This window comes from Squalius cephalus (genome assembly GCF_949319135.1).
Source record: "Squalius cephalus genome assembly, chromosome: 7".
NCBI lineage: Eukaryota > Metazoa > Chordata > Actinopteri > Cypriniformes > Leuciscidae > Squalius > Squalius cephalus.
The window spans coordinates 18,715,910-18,730,854 of NC_137128.1; the positions used below are offsets into that span (position 1 = coordinate 18,715,910).

General features: G+C 36.7%; 1 protein-coding gene across 2 annotated transcripts; it reads left to right on the forward strand.

The window, feature by feature from the left end:
* Positions 1 to 3,756: 3,756 nt before the first annotated feature.
* kcnmb3 (potassium calcium-activated channel subfamily M regulatory beta subunit 3) lies at positions 3,757 to 14,584 on the forward strand. 2 transcript variants are annotated; one of them, XM_079875287.1, is made up of 5 exons: positions 3,757 to 3,822; positions 6,204 to 6,416; positions 12,737 to 12,911; positions 13,836 to 13,862; positions 14,037 to 14,578. In XM_079875287.1, exons 1-5 carry the CDS (start codon positions 3,797 to 3,799, stop codon positions 14,412 to 14,414), a joined length of 819 nt encoding a protein of 272 aa, XP_079731413.1. In that variant the 5' UTR covers positions 3,757 to 3,796; the 3' UTR covers positions 14,415 to 14,578. The 2 variants fall into 2 exon arrangements, with proteins under 2 accessions (XP_079731413.1, XP_079731412.1); XM_079875286.1 differs by lacking the exon at positions 3,757 to 3,822 and adding an exon at positions 4,306 to 4,398 and having other exon boundaries at positions 14,037 to 14,584.
* Positions 14,585 to 14,945: the final 361 nt, after the last annotated feature.

Consider the following 14,945-nt stretch of genomic DNA (forward strand, 5'->3'; position numbering starts at 1 on the left):
ATAGTGTTTCTGTAGGTTATTTTCACAGCACTTGATCATTCCTCTTCCTCATGGTCCAATTGTTGTAATGAGAGGGATGGTGTTCTCCATTACTGACTGTTATGTAACCGCTCGTCTTACTGTAGGCTATTTCTCTTTTTTTGTAGATCATAGCAAATGTATCAATCAGCAAAAGACAAAGTATAAACCATGTGGTGTTGGCGAGTTTAGGAATTTTTTTTTAATGATTTTACGCAAACACGCTGTTTGATGTTCAGAGGATCCCTTCCTTGAATATGATCATCAGGTCCCCGTCACGAGGTAACGATAAATGCCCTATAATTTCTTCATTGATGCAGCATTGTAGATTAACAGTGGTCAGGCTCTTCCAACAGTCTCTGTACAAGCACCAGAGATCTAGTATTACCTGTGAGCTTGTATCCATTATTTATCGTGTTCAGGTGAAGTGGACTGTAATTCTACTCCCTTAAAGCTGTATCTTCACTTCTTTCTAACAGAAATTCAGTTCATTCCTGACTATCTACACTAAAAAGAAAGAAAGAAAGAAAGAAAGAAAGAAAGAAAGAAAGAAAGAAAGAAAGAAAGAAAGAAAGAAAGAAAGGGGGGCCCGAAATCGCTAAACAATATGGGGTGTAACGATACCCTCATGTCACGATTCGATATATATCACGATACTAAACTCACGATACGATATTATTGCGATACTACAAGACATATGATAAAAGGTTATCAAGAAATGCACTGCTGATTAAAATGCTACATTTGATATTACATTGTGGGTGTAAATGAATAGGACAATGGTAACACCAGAATACAAATATTCATGATTCTGAAGCTGAAAATACAGAATTATATTAGACGAATATGCTTGCACTCTGTCACTGACTATGTTTAATAGGCCACTTTTTACTGGTAACATCAGACATTTGGCATTATCAAGACCCACAAATACAATAATACAGTAATACCCCAACTGCATTATTATAAATTATATTCAACATCATATATAGTAGTTTAATGTAGTACTGACATTAAAACTCTGAATACTTGATTTTTAGCGCAATTTTCCACCGGACAAATTGCGATTGTTAACTCATGATTTCTGTTCTGTGCGTCTGTGCGCACCAATCTTGCACTTCTATCTACTCCTCAACCAGACCACCTAGAGACTTCGGGTTTTCGGCATTATGTTAAGGAAGGTCTAATCTCGGGAACGCACAAAAAATATCCAGGAAAAGGATTTACTATCTCTTAGTGTTGTGATCCCATGAGGTGAGAAAATTGCGCAAAAACACTCACTGAGTTTTTATTTCTTGTTTTCTCACACAGTAATTTTTATTTTTGGTGAACTATACACAATACATATTGTCACTATCCACGATATATATTGCTGCATTTTTAACCACAAACTATTGGTCAGGAAATTAGCTAAACTTAAGCAAATGCACTACTTAATAAGCAATTGCTGTCTCAGAGTTAGCATTTGGAATTTGGCAGAATATGGGAAGTTTGAGGGATGAATCACAATGAAACACAGTGATGCTCCAGAGCGGCGTCTTCTAAAATCTGCTGAGAAATATAATAATAAAAGCATCTCTGCCACAGTGAAGCATGGAGGAAGAGTGTCAGTGTGTGGGGAGTGTTTCCAGATGAGCATTGATGAGCTGCTTCACTGGGAAAACTCATTTAATGCTTTGGAGTACGAGAGAATAATGCAGAATGGCTTGCTTCCCACAAATGAAATGTTTTTAAAGAGGAAGGATCAGATGTTATTTTTCAACAAGACAATGGTAACACTTTATTTTAAGGTGACGTAGTTACATGTACTAACAGTAAATTACATGTACTAACAGTAAATTATGCATAATTACAAGTAACATGTACTAACAGTAAATTACATGTACTAACAGTAAATTATGCATAATTACAAGTAATAATATTACGTCACCTTAAAATAAAGTGGAACTGACAATGCTCCTGCCCAAAGTCCAAAGACAACCAAGAAGTGGCTTGAGAACGAGTCCATCAGGCTCATGTTTTGCCTGGTCAGAGTCCAGATTTGAACCCTGAAGTGAATGTTTGGTCTCACATTAAACTCAAATGAACCGGGAGACATTTTTTCAGCTACTTGTGAACTGTTTGAAGCCATTAACATAGTGTGGAACTGGAACAACAAAGACACTTCTTCCTGTAAAAAGCTGTCTGTAAGTTGGAGAAAGCTGTTCCATCAGCACTAAGTTACTTTATCTACAGTATTTGTGCAACTCTTGCTAATTTCCTGATTAGTGATTTGTGGTTAAAATGGTTAAGATCATTAAAAGACCATTAAATAATCAGGCATTTTTGGCTTGTCCCTTTTTCTTTCTTTTCTTTTTTTGCCTAGGAGTGTATATTTATGCTCACATGGGTTAACACTCATCAACAAACATTACTGTTTTTTTTTAATTGTACCTCTAACAAAAAAGTACTATGGTATTGGTTGTTTGGCCGTGTACATATAAATATAAATATTCAAGGTATATGGTAATTATAGTTTTTAATATACACACTAAGTTTGATGTGACTAACATACTAAAGCACATTAAACTATTATAATTTTAACTTTAGTGTGTCATTCAATATTACATATATTTAATATATTATAGGTGTACTATAATTATTCATAATTACAAATGTGTAATACAAATATATTTAAAATCATGACATAAACGTTTCAATATAAATGACATTAAAGCATATTTTACTTCAAAGCTGATTCCAGTCTTCAGTGTCACATGATCCTTCAGAAATCATTCTCATATGAAGATTTTCTGCTCAGGAAACATTTATTTTTATTATCAATGCTGAAAACTGTTGTGCTGCATAAACTATGATTCTTTTTTTTTCAGAATTCTTTGATGAATAGAAAGTTTAAAAGAACAACTCAGGACCCATAAAAACGAGTCAATTCACCTTTTTTTATATAGTGCTTTATACAATACAGATAGTTTGATACAGATAGTGATAAACAGGAAAATAAGGATTAATGATAAACAGAAATCAATTCTGCTGTAAATCAGCTCTAAAAAGATAAGTTATAGAAATACGGTAAAGTTTTTCCTTCACGTTTTTTTTTGCGGATAGGCTACAGACGACAACGTTGTCAAAAACTATCTGCGAAAATTACTAAAAAGCTTTATAATTTATGCCAGGCCAGTAGGTGGCGATGTCACTTTGTAAAGAAGCACTATGAGCCTATAGACAGAACACTTAATACGCAAGCGCATGACGTCAACGTTTTCACAATTTCTCGTTTTTGTTGATTACACGGAGAAGGTAACGGTATCATTTTCAAAAACTTGCACTTCGAATCTTTTATGTTTTTAGTTGAAAACGTTGTCGTGTAAACGGTCCTAAAATAAACTTTTGTGTTTCCTGCAACTGAATCTGTGTCCCCTGACAAGTTCAGTGTTGATTCAGTTCGGTTCAATAAAGTTTATGAATTATGAGTTCAATTCAGCTACAAAGCAGCGGTAAATATGAAAAAAAATTGTCATCTTCTCAAGTCATCATCTCTAAAATATCTTATTAAAGCAACAGTACATCCTCAGCAGATGATGACCAGGTGCGCAATGCTGTTTTGATAAATTGAATACATTTGTATATACAATAAGTCGTCCATTAAAAATTAATGTTATTTTGGATTAAAAACGCATTAATTATTGATGCACTGCTGTGCTCATAAAGCTAAAAGTTGTGAGTTTTGTCATTTGGTGTCACGAATCAGTCTAGTTTAATAGCTACGTAAGGCTATATCATGAACAGAAGAACGCATCTTTTGAGGTAAGACATCATTTGGAACTTACACCATGTGTTTCAGTAAAGTAAACATAATTACGTGGGTTTCTGCTGACAGGTCTGGCATCTGGACACTTTGCATAATGTTTTTTTTTATTATTATTATTCTATGCAGTTTATTTAGGTTTGTTCATTTACTTCATAGTTGTGTCCAGGTCATTTATAAAAATAGAAAAAAAACAACTGTCATGAGTGCTTACAATCCCATGGGACATAATTATGGTCTGGCTGTAGGGGTTCCCATAGAAACCCTCTGTGGCATCCCTGTTCAGGCAGAGGAAATATATTCCACTGATCTCATCTGGATGAGAAGAAAACAATCCCTTAAGTGCACTCTATTGTGCACTACATGTCTGACGGCTAGGCAGCACAGTGGTTCTGTGTCCAGATGTATGGTACATTGACCTTGTCAAAGTGGGGTTGGTGTTGTGTTAATTTAGTGCTGTAACCCAGCTAAGGGTTACTTGATAAGATAGAAATGCTGCTGAATCATTCCCCCCGAGGGTCTTTCAGTGTTCCTGTTAACATCACTCTGCAGGGCGCGCGGCGACGACACATGCGGTACGTATGGAGATCAGATCCACGTTTCATTACAGATAATTGTCCAGTTGAATCTAGTATGAGATTATTATTATTATATTAATAAAATATTATATTTGGAAGTTATTCCAAATAGCAGCAACAAGTCCTTGAGTTGGAAATGTTGTTAGAACATAGTATAAACCTCAAAAACTATTTTTGTCTCCACCACTTATTGAAAATGATCAAATGAAGTAGAAAGTCACTAAAATCTAATAGTTCACTCGAAATGAACTTCTGTCAATATTTACTCACCCTCATGTTGTTCCTGTAACGTATTTGCTCAGTTTTGGTTTAGTTATACCCTTGTAAAAAAGAAGTGTGCTTAACTGAATGTGCACCTTTAGTGTACTTCAAATCGTAAAGTTGATATATTTTTTTAAACTGTACTTGCAGATAATATTGATGAAATAAAAACGCCACTTTACTTAAAGAGCAAATTAAACGTTTACTTTAAAGTACATTTTAAATCATTGTTTTAATCATCTTTTGTTGTGCTTTAAAGAAGTACACAAATTTGCATGTGTTGACTAACATACTAAAGCACAGGACTTGATTATAATGTTGCTGTAGTGTGTTACTTGATATAATATTTCAAGTTAATGTGTTTTAAATGCTAAATAGCTGATTTATCATTTCAAATGTGTAATTACAAATATATAACAATTGCAAATAAATTATAGTTTCAATAGAAATTAAATTATTAAAGTATATTTAAGTTTACTATAAATGCTTTTCAGTACATTCAACAGTACAGTTGAACCATATAGAATTATGAAATTACATATAAAAATGTGCCTAAGTCCTTCTGAAGTGGGTCAAAAGCACTCTTAAGTTCAACTAATTGCATTTAATATAAATTTTAATTATAATACATGTTAATTTAATTATAAATAACATGTAATTAAGTGTCGTAAAAAATTAAATTCACTGTAAGTAACTTAAGTAGGCCCATATTCAGTTACTTCTTTTAAAGTAGGCTACATGATTTCCATAATGATGGTCTTTTTAGAAGTATGCTTATGGTGTGCTACTTTTTCACAAGGGTGACTTTCTTCAAAGATATTTGAGTTTTTTAACCCCATACAATGAAACTCAGTGGGGTTCTTAATTGTTTGGAAATTAAATGAAATGAAATGAGTAAATGGTGGCTTTTCCATTAGTTGAAGTGGCAGTCTGATATGAATATATTTTTCGATTTAAAATAAAGATCTCGTAAAATAAAGCCTGTGGTAAACATAACTTGATGATACTTTGACGTTTTGTTTGTAAATTACACATCCATAGCAAAACTGCAAATTTTGAAGCGAGGGAGTTATGTTAATTTTTGAAAACATAAGAATCCCCCCCGCCCCATTATAAAACCCCATTGGAAAAACCCAGCGGCAAATTAGACTTCCAGGTTCTGACGTCATACCTACACCGACCTATCTATTCAGTTCTCGTCAGTAGATCACAAGCAGAACTTTCCACTCCCATCGGCGATTTTTTGGAATTGCACTCTCATGCTAATCTGGCCCTCAGGCCTTGTGCATGTTACAGTAAATCTGCATAAAATGATTTAAAGAAATAGTTCACTCAAAAATGGAAATGGAACATGTCATTCCAAATCCACATGCTGTTATTTTCTTTGTTATTTTACGTAGATGAATTTTCATGAAATTCTGAAGATTCCTCAGAAATCCTCCTTTTGTATTCCATAGAAAAAATAACACCATATAGGTTTGTAATTAAATGAAGTTGGGCAAATAATTTCTGGGCGAATTTGACCTTTAACTGTTTCTCAGGGATGCCTTCCACCAGCAAGGCCAACTTCAGGGAACTGGGGGGAACTGGAGGAAAGAAAGGGAGCTGAGATGCAATGAGAAAGCCAGAGCTCAAATCCCAGATTCCAGTGTGGGAGAAGACAAAGCCACCCTTTTGGGCTTCACCATGATGACCTTCTCAATCCTCATGTACTTTCTGGTGGGAATCGTGATGGTGAAACCATGTCTCCATAGGTTAGTAGCAGGTCTTCAGGTACTGCTTGTGTGCCTTATTAGAAAGGATACTTTTCATGTTGTAATGTTCTTGTTGATGAACTTTGCGATTAAAACAGATTTTGCTAATAATCACTACAATGATTTGTCAAAAAATAACGAGCTGCCTAGAAAGTCCTCCAGTTTCTTTCTTTTCTTAAAGGACCCTATTATGCTTTTTTCACTTTTTCAACTTTAGTTAGTGTAATGTTGCTGTTTGAGCGTAACAAAGATCTGCAAGGTTACAGAGTTCAAAGTCCACTCTATGTGGTAATTGTTGCATTATTCCAAATAAATAGATTGAGATTCACAAACAAATGTAAAGAGATTCACAAAAATTTATCAAATTCACAAATAAATAGATTAAGATCCACAAATAAATGTAAAGAGTTTCACAAAAATGTATACAACTTACAAATAAATAAAATGAGATTTGCAAATAAAAAATCTATATTTACAAATGTGTTTTATGTCACAAACGCAACACTGCCTGGCAAATATTTGTGAACCGCTTTCTGTGCATTTGTAAATCGCTGCACACATTTGTGAATCTCTTCTTGTGCATTTGTAAATCCCCTCAAAATCCACAGAAGCGTGAGGGGCCCTCACGCATCTGTGGATTTTGAATTACTTCTAGCATCAACGTGCAGAAAAATCCACAAATAAGTAGATTCCACCACCCACAGTTTACTAAAGCCAATCAGATAATGGCCACATTGAGCTGACCAATCGTAGCACGTTCTCGCTACAACCAATCACGGTAGGGCGTTTTTTTTACAATGTAAAATGTAAAAACAAAGGGGCACATATCACACATCATTCAACTTAAGACAGTAAAAATGAGGAAATGACAAAAATTAAATTTAAATTAAAAAATAAAATAAAATAAAAATAAAAAGTTCTTACCGGTCCAGAATAAATTAATACATACATATAAGCAATAATAAAATAAATAAACACCTGTGCAAAGTACAGCTATGACTTATTCCTCAGTGTAATGGCTGCAGGGACAAAACTGTTTTAGTGTCTATTTGTTCTACACCTAGGCATTATAAACCTACGCCCAGAGGGTAGCAGCTGAAACTCTGTGTGCAGTGGATGGGAACTGTCTTTTAAGATTAAACCAGTTTTGCGATGTAACTGTTTTGTGTACAAGGTCTCCACATTGAGCTGTGGCTGCTAGACCACTTTACTATTTGGTTGAGTGAGTTTTTATTTTTCAAAGTGAGGTTCCCAAACCATGCTGCTAGTGCAAATGATAAAACTGATTCAATAAAAGCGTGGTAAAAGAGGGTCATGATGGATTTGTCAATATGAAAGCGACTCAATTTCCTCAAACAGAAAAGGCGCTGATGCCCTTTTTTACACACAACTTCACAGTTAGTTTCAAATGTGAGTTTTGAGTCTATTATCGTCTATAGGTATTTATATGATTGCACACATTGAACAGTCTGACCTTTGATTGTTGTAATTTCTTGTGTTTGGATTTTTTTTCTAAAATCAATGAGCATGTCCTTTGTTTTGGCTACATTTAGTTGAAGGTGAAATGCCTCACACCATTCAACAAAGTCAATGATGACTGGACCATGACCTGTTTTACTATCTTGGAGCAATTACTGAGTCATCTACGTATTTTATTATGGTCCTGTTTTCCCACCTGCTCTGGCACATAAATAAAGAAGAGGTGAGAGTACGCATCCTTGTGGGGAGCCGGTTGATGAACAGACTTTGTCAGAGAAACTGCTGTTCACTTAGCCTAGAAATCTAGACGCAACCTAGCGGCAGCAAAATGTATTTTGCAGCCAGGGTAGTCTAGCAACTCTCCATTGAATTTCGAGCTGCAAAAACCTAAATTGGGTCAGGCCAATCACATCGTGTATAGAGTAGGCGGGGCGGGCTTAACATAATGACGACAGAGTTGCGACGGTTCCCTGCTAACGTTACTTGAAAACAAAGAAGAGTTGCTGCTGCTGGAGAACAGTCTTTCGAATCGGCTTTGGCCGCGACTCTGGAGGACTTGGAGTTTTTCTTTGAGAAAAAAGTCATTCTTAAAAAAAGGAAGATGTGTTCGTAGTTTTGCCGGCCAGATTCAAAAGTTGAATCTATCATCTAACGTTAGCTCCGCTGTTAGGAAAACGCTCTGGTTGGTTGAAGCGCTGTCCTATTGCGTGCAGAGGGAATTTGAAAGACAGCCGTTTATCCCGCCCCTCGGATTGAGCCGTGTCTATGGTGAGTTGCCAGACCTAACATCTTGATGTAGGTTACCATTCACTCTCACTCTTTGCGTCCTGTTTGTTAAAAAGTTAAAGATCCAGCCTACCAGGTTATTGGTGAAAAGTCAACAAATAAAAGTCTAGCATGGGAGCCACTGTTATCCAAATGCTTAAAAAGTAAATTAAGTAAAGTGACTGAGGCATCTTCCACCCCCCTACGGGATCTATAAGCAAACTGCAGAGGGTCAAGTGAATGCTCCATTTCCTTAATATTTCAGACCTCACCAATTTTTCAAATACTTTCATTACAATTTATGTGAGTGCCACTGGTCTAAAATCATTAAGGGTTTTGGGGGTGTTGGATTTGGGAACAGGGACAACCACAGTATCCTTCCAGACCTCAGGGACTAATTGTGCCTCTAAAGATTTGTTAAAAAATGTAATGGAAAGGAGTACTCAGTTGCTTTGCACAGGTTTTGAGTATGCGCCCACAGATGTTGTCTGGACCATGGCTTTTGTTAACTCTTATAGAGAGGAAGGCTTTATGCACTTCTTTTTGTCTTATATTAAAGTGATGAACGTCTATGAGCTGGTTACTCAAATTGTAGATCTCATTGCTAAAATCAAAAGTATTAAAACGTTTTTAAAATTGGTTAAGAGCACTGGCCAGCTCGTTGTCTGAGCTGAAACCATCCAGGGTGACTGGGCTGCTGCTCTTTAGATTCTGGAGGCCTGCTATGGTTTTCATTCTGTCCCAGGCTGATAAGGTTGTTTGTTGCCATCTTGTTCTCCAGTGTATATTTATAGTCTCATTTTGCTTTGAGAATTCCTACTTTTAGATCCTTTTTTGTTATTTGTAGTTCGGCAATGACACCCCCCTTAAAGCATGATTTTTTTTCTGTAAGCTATCCTTAACAGTTTTAGTTATCCATGGTTTGTTGTTGGGATATGGTTTTCACCCGTTTGCATGGAACAATCATGTCTCTACAAAAAGCAATATATGAGCATGTCACATCAGACCACTCATTTAGGTCATCCTCACAAGACTGTTTAAACATTTCCCAGTCTGTACAATCAAAGCAGTCTTGCAAGCATAGTACAGATTCATCAGACCAGTCTTTAATTACTCTAGTTTGAGCTTTCTGTCTTTTTAGGACAGTTTTTTGTATGTTGGCAACATATGCACACAGTTATGGTCCGCTGAACCCAGCGGTGGTAATGGCAGTGATTTGTAAGCGTCCTTTATAGATCCATAGCAGAGGTCCAGGGTTTTATCCCGTCTGGTAGGACAGGAGACATACTGGTAAAAGTTTGTCAGTGTTTTCTTGAGACATACATGGTTAAAATCACCCAGTATGAAGTTTGGCGCCCTGGGTGAGAGTGATTGCATTTTCTGCACGGCTTCAAAGATGGTGTTAGAAGCCGACGCAGCGTTCGCCCTTGGGTGAATGTAGACTGTTGTTATAAAAGGTTGTGGAAATTCACGGGGTAGGTAGAAAGATCGTAGCGATACTGCTAAAAGTTCAACATCTGGTGTACAGATACGTTCTCTTACAGTCACAGAAGTGCAGTATCGTTTGTTGAAATATAAACATACCCCAGCACCTTGAGATTTCCCCGTTACCTCTCCCTCTCGGTCAAGTCGGTAAGCTGCCCCGAATCCATCAATTGACAAGTCGGTGTCCTGATCATTCTCCGTCAACCAGGTCTGTGTGAAAGCCAGGACACAACAATCCCTGAAGTCCTTCAGAAAGCTGACGTTTCCCTGGAGCTTATCCATTTTGTTCCTCAGGGACTGGACGTTCCCGAGGATCATGGAGGGTAGAGGAATACGAGAAAGCCGCTGTTTTCGAAAATGTTGCCTGACGTCTCCCCACTTACCTCGCTTCCTCTTCGTTGCCGCTGTTTTCCCACCTGGGTCTTTTAGGATAAAATTAGGCAGTTGTGGCCTAATGTTTGTCACGCACGTTATCCCACAGTTCAGTTGCAGCAGTGTGGTTCTGGTGTACTGTAGCCTTCCATGGCTAACAGCTCCGTTGACAAGAAAAGGTTATAATGTCCATTGTGTATAAGCGCATACATAAACGTCGCTATAAAAACGGCTAAAAAAACACGTGGACCCGTAAGAACTTTACCAGAATAAATAAGAAAGAAAAACACAAACATGAGGGCTCTAAACTTCCATGCCAAACTTTCACTCACTCTCACTCTCACTGTCGGTCGCAGTTTGCCCCCCAGAGGCTTTGCAAGAGACCCAGCAACAGGGGAGGCCTACTCCAAGACCTAAACGTAGTTGGGGAGGGAATAAACGGAACTGAGGGGCTTTTTTAAAAAATAAATCACAATTCCCTAAAGGCTATGATAAGAGCAGCCCAAGAAAGGGAGCATGTCCCTCCAAGAGGGAAGCTTATCCTTATTTCTACTCAGGGAAGGAGGGAAATCAAAGCAAGGCATAAGCAGTGTGCCAAATAATTTGAAGTACCCAGACTCTAGACCCCAAGGAAGCCACTGGGGAGTTAGGCCTTGCTTGAAAACCCCAATGTATCTGAGTGAGAGCAGCTCATACCCTACTTTGAGTAAAGGTCCTCTTCCTACTATTAGTGCCTTGTATAACTCTTTTGGCACTAGGCCTTGTAGAGTACCCTCCCAAAGGGGAGCGATATTCCCACATCAAACTCCAACCATTGGAGAGGGATGTAAACAAAAGAGATGGAGCCTTTCTTAAGAGCAGATCAAGAAAGGGAGCCTCCCAAGTGCTTAAACCTTAGAAATTAGCCCTTCAGGTTACAACCTCCCCTATTTCTGCCTTTTCAAGGGGGAGCCTAATCCTTACTCCTACTCAGGAAAGGAGGGAGAATGAGAGCAGGGCATGGTAAAGTGTGCCCGCCACTCTTATCACTCAAACTCTCAAACCCCGGGGAACCTCAAGGGAGCTTAGGTTCTACTTCAAGACCCCAGTTTAACTGGGGGAAAACGGCTGAAGCCTGCCTTAAATAAAGGCACTCGACCTATATCAAGTGACAGATAACAAGGAGTGCCGCCAATAAGCAAACTTCCTCTACTCATTAGTATTGTCGCCATGGTTGAGCACCCATCCAAAGGGGAGCGATATCCTTTCTTTACGACCCAACAATATTTGGGGAGGGAGGTAACAAAATATGGTTCCATTCAGCCCTGCTCTACCTAAGGTGTACCTAAGCAGACTATCACAAAGAGCAAACCAGGCTCCTTAGAGCTGCCACTCTTCCGAGGGGAAGCCTGTATCCCTATTTTTGCCATAAAAAGGGAGGGAAAAGAAAGCAGAGCATAATGCAATGTGCCCAGTAATGCTTTTGCCTATGGCTTTAACCCCAAAATGAGTCGCAGGGGAGCTCAGGCCCTACTTAAAAACCTCAATGTCATTGGGGGATCGCAGCTCATACCCCATTTAGCATAAAATCACTCTACTCAAATCCTGCTAGTTAGTGAATAGCAGAGCACTTATCCAAAGGAGAGCATTACCCCTACTTCAAGACCCAATGATAGTTGGGGAGGGCAATAAACAAAATCTATGGACCAAAGTTCATCACAAGCAGCTTTTCCTCAAGCTGAGGTAAATACTAATATATAGAAGGTGCAAAATGCCAAACACACAATACAAAATACCACCATGGTAACACACAACACTAAAATAATACAAACATTAATTTCACAACATATGATGTAACATTAAACCATAAAACCTGCACACAACTGATAACAAAACACTAAGCATAAACATATTTATTAAAATAAAAATAAAATAAAAAAAAACATCAAATGTGAAGTATCACACAGGAATTCTGGGAATGTCAGTTTACAGCTTTTCACTGTAAATTAAGATTTGTTTTTTTTTTTTTACTTCCAAAAACAGTAAATTTAACAGTGTTTTACTGTAGCATTACATGAAATGTAAAGTTAAATCAATTACAGATTTTCCCTGTATATAGTAATGGAACTTCCTGTTAACCAATTAACAGGTTTTTACAACAATTTTTATATAGTGCATACCTTATTACGTATTTAAATTGTAAGTGTTCACTTAATAATTTACGTTTATCTTTCCAACAGCAAATGGAAAAATTCTGCCAACTGCTCATTAGACCAGATTTATTTGCTGGATGAAGTGATGGACTGCCGTGGTAATGTCAGCTTTAAATGCCTGCGTGTTTGGGTAAACATTTCGTCCCCTGAAAAAACACTTCGACTTTACTATGATGAAGATGCTGTGAAATCCAGGCCAAAGGTACAGCAGTCAGTGTTATTTAACTGAGTGGAGGATTTAATCATCCTGTCATTCCAAATTCTATATTATTTTCATTCCTCTGGTTTTATGGACTATGATTTTAGTGCCAAGCTCCAAAGAGAAAGCACCATTAAGGTACAAGCAGATAAGTTTTTTAAAAACTATTTTTTGCTGAAAAACCTTCTCCTCTGCTGTACCTCTCAAATCTCATTTGCAATTACTGTATGCATATTAAAATGATGACACACAAGAACCAATTGGGATTCGGTATCTTCACAAATTTGTGCAACTGAAAAAGAGATTTGACAATAACTTATATTTCAATCTGTTGCTCACACAAAGCTAAAATTATTTAAAAAAAAAATGTTTGGCTAAACTGAACTCTTATACAATTACGGAGCCATTGGCATTTTAAAAAAATCTAAATCAATTTAAAAAAAATCAATCCTACATTAAATATATCTTCTTATTTTATTCAAGGTCACAATAAATACTTAATAATAATACTTAATAATTAATAATAACAACAACAACAATAATATTTTAACAATTTCTTAACTTCTATAGTTCATCAAAATTTGTATTGATTAAAACATCTTATTGTTGATATTGAGCATCTTATTTGTAAATGCCAACAAGCTTAATATAACATAACCTTTCCAAAAAAAAAAAAAAAAATTCTCAATTCATTGTGACTAGTGAAGTAATACACAAATGTATTTCACAAAATTCTGTTTTTATTTTGTGGTAACACTACTGACATTAAAATGTATGATGATTTTTATGTCAACAATTTATTTTAATTAAGACATTTTAATAGTGTGATTTTTGACTTATTTCAATGAGTCAAAATACTGTATTTTACAACAAATATTGTTATATTCTATTCTTTTAAAATTATTCTTTTATTACTTTTTTGAACAGGAAATTATGGAGAAAAGCAATGGAACGGTAAGACTTTCCAAATTAAAATGATTATTAATATCAGTTATTTTAAAATAATGTATACAGTTCCAATTTATGGATAAAAATATGTTTTAAAACATATCAATCAAAACAGTGAGTGACCATGTAGTGTAAATATCTGAAATATCTATTTCAGTTTGCCATTATCTTCTCCCTCAGTGCTTCTACACTCCGAAATGCCAACGAAACAAGACAGAACAAGAGGCTGAGGCCAGCAACATCAAACAAGCGTTAAGTACACAAGGGAAATACATGACATGCTATCTCAGTGCTATATACCCAGATGACGCCATCTTGAGGAGTAAATACTCCATTAAAATGGCCTTCTATTACCTGCTGTGGCCCAGCCTCATGTTGTTTGGTGGAATCCTCCTGGTGGGGCTGGTGAAACTCAACCAGCATCTCGCTTACCTCTGCACTGAGATCAGTAGAGAGGAGTTACTCGGCAAGCAGGGTAAACTGACAGGGGGAAGGATCTACCGTCTCTTAAGATGCAGGCCTGGGGGCAACGTGGAGCAGCATGACCAAGTTAGCTAGAAAATAGTATAATGTGCCTCTACTGTTATGGTCAAATTAGTAGTTATAATAACTTAATTCATCATTCAGTCTTATGAAATAATATTAGTGCCTTATGCCCTAAATATGGCCAAAGATTTTATACATTGTGATTGTTCATTAAAGTCAAATAAAGATGGCATCTGAAAGTTGCAGTTGGTGGTCAGTTTCTGTGTAAAGTATGTTTTTATATAATGGAAAATATATATTTACTTTCCAGTTTATAAACTAGAAAATAGTATTTTCCTTGTACTTGTCACAGTATGTGACTGTAGTAATGAACGCACAACAAATGGAGTACAATCAAATAGTATTTAATCAAGATACCACTAGGAAAATGCATGAGAATGGTATAACAACCACATGAAATGCAAACGAGACTAAACACTGAACAGAAAGAAGGAAATAAACTATGAACAAACAAACGGGAACAGGAACCCAGAGGCGCTGGCGGTGGGCGAAACCAGGGTGGTGATGACGGTGAAAGGAGCCAGGAGCAGGAGGAGTCAGAGC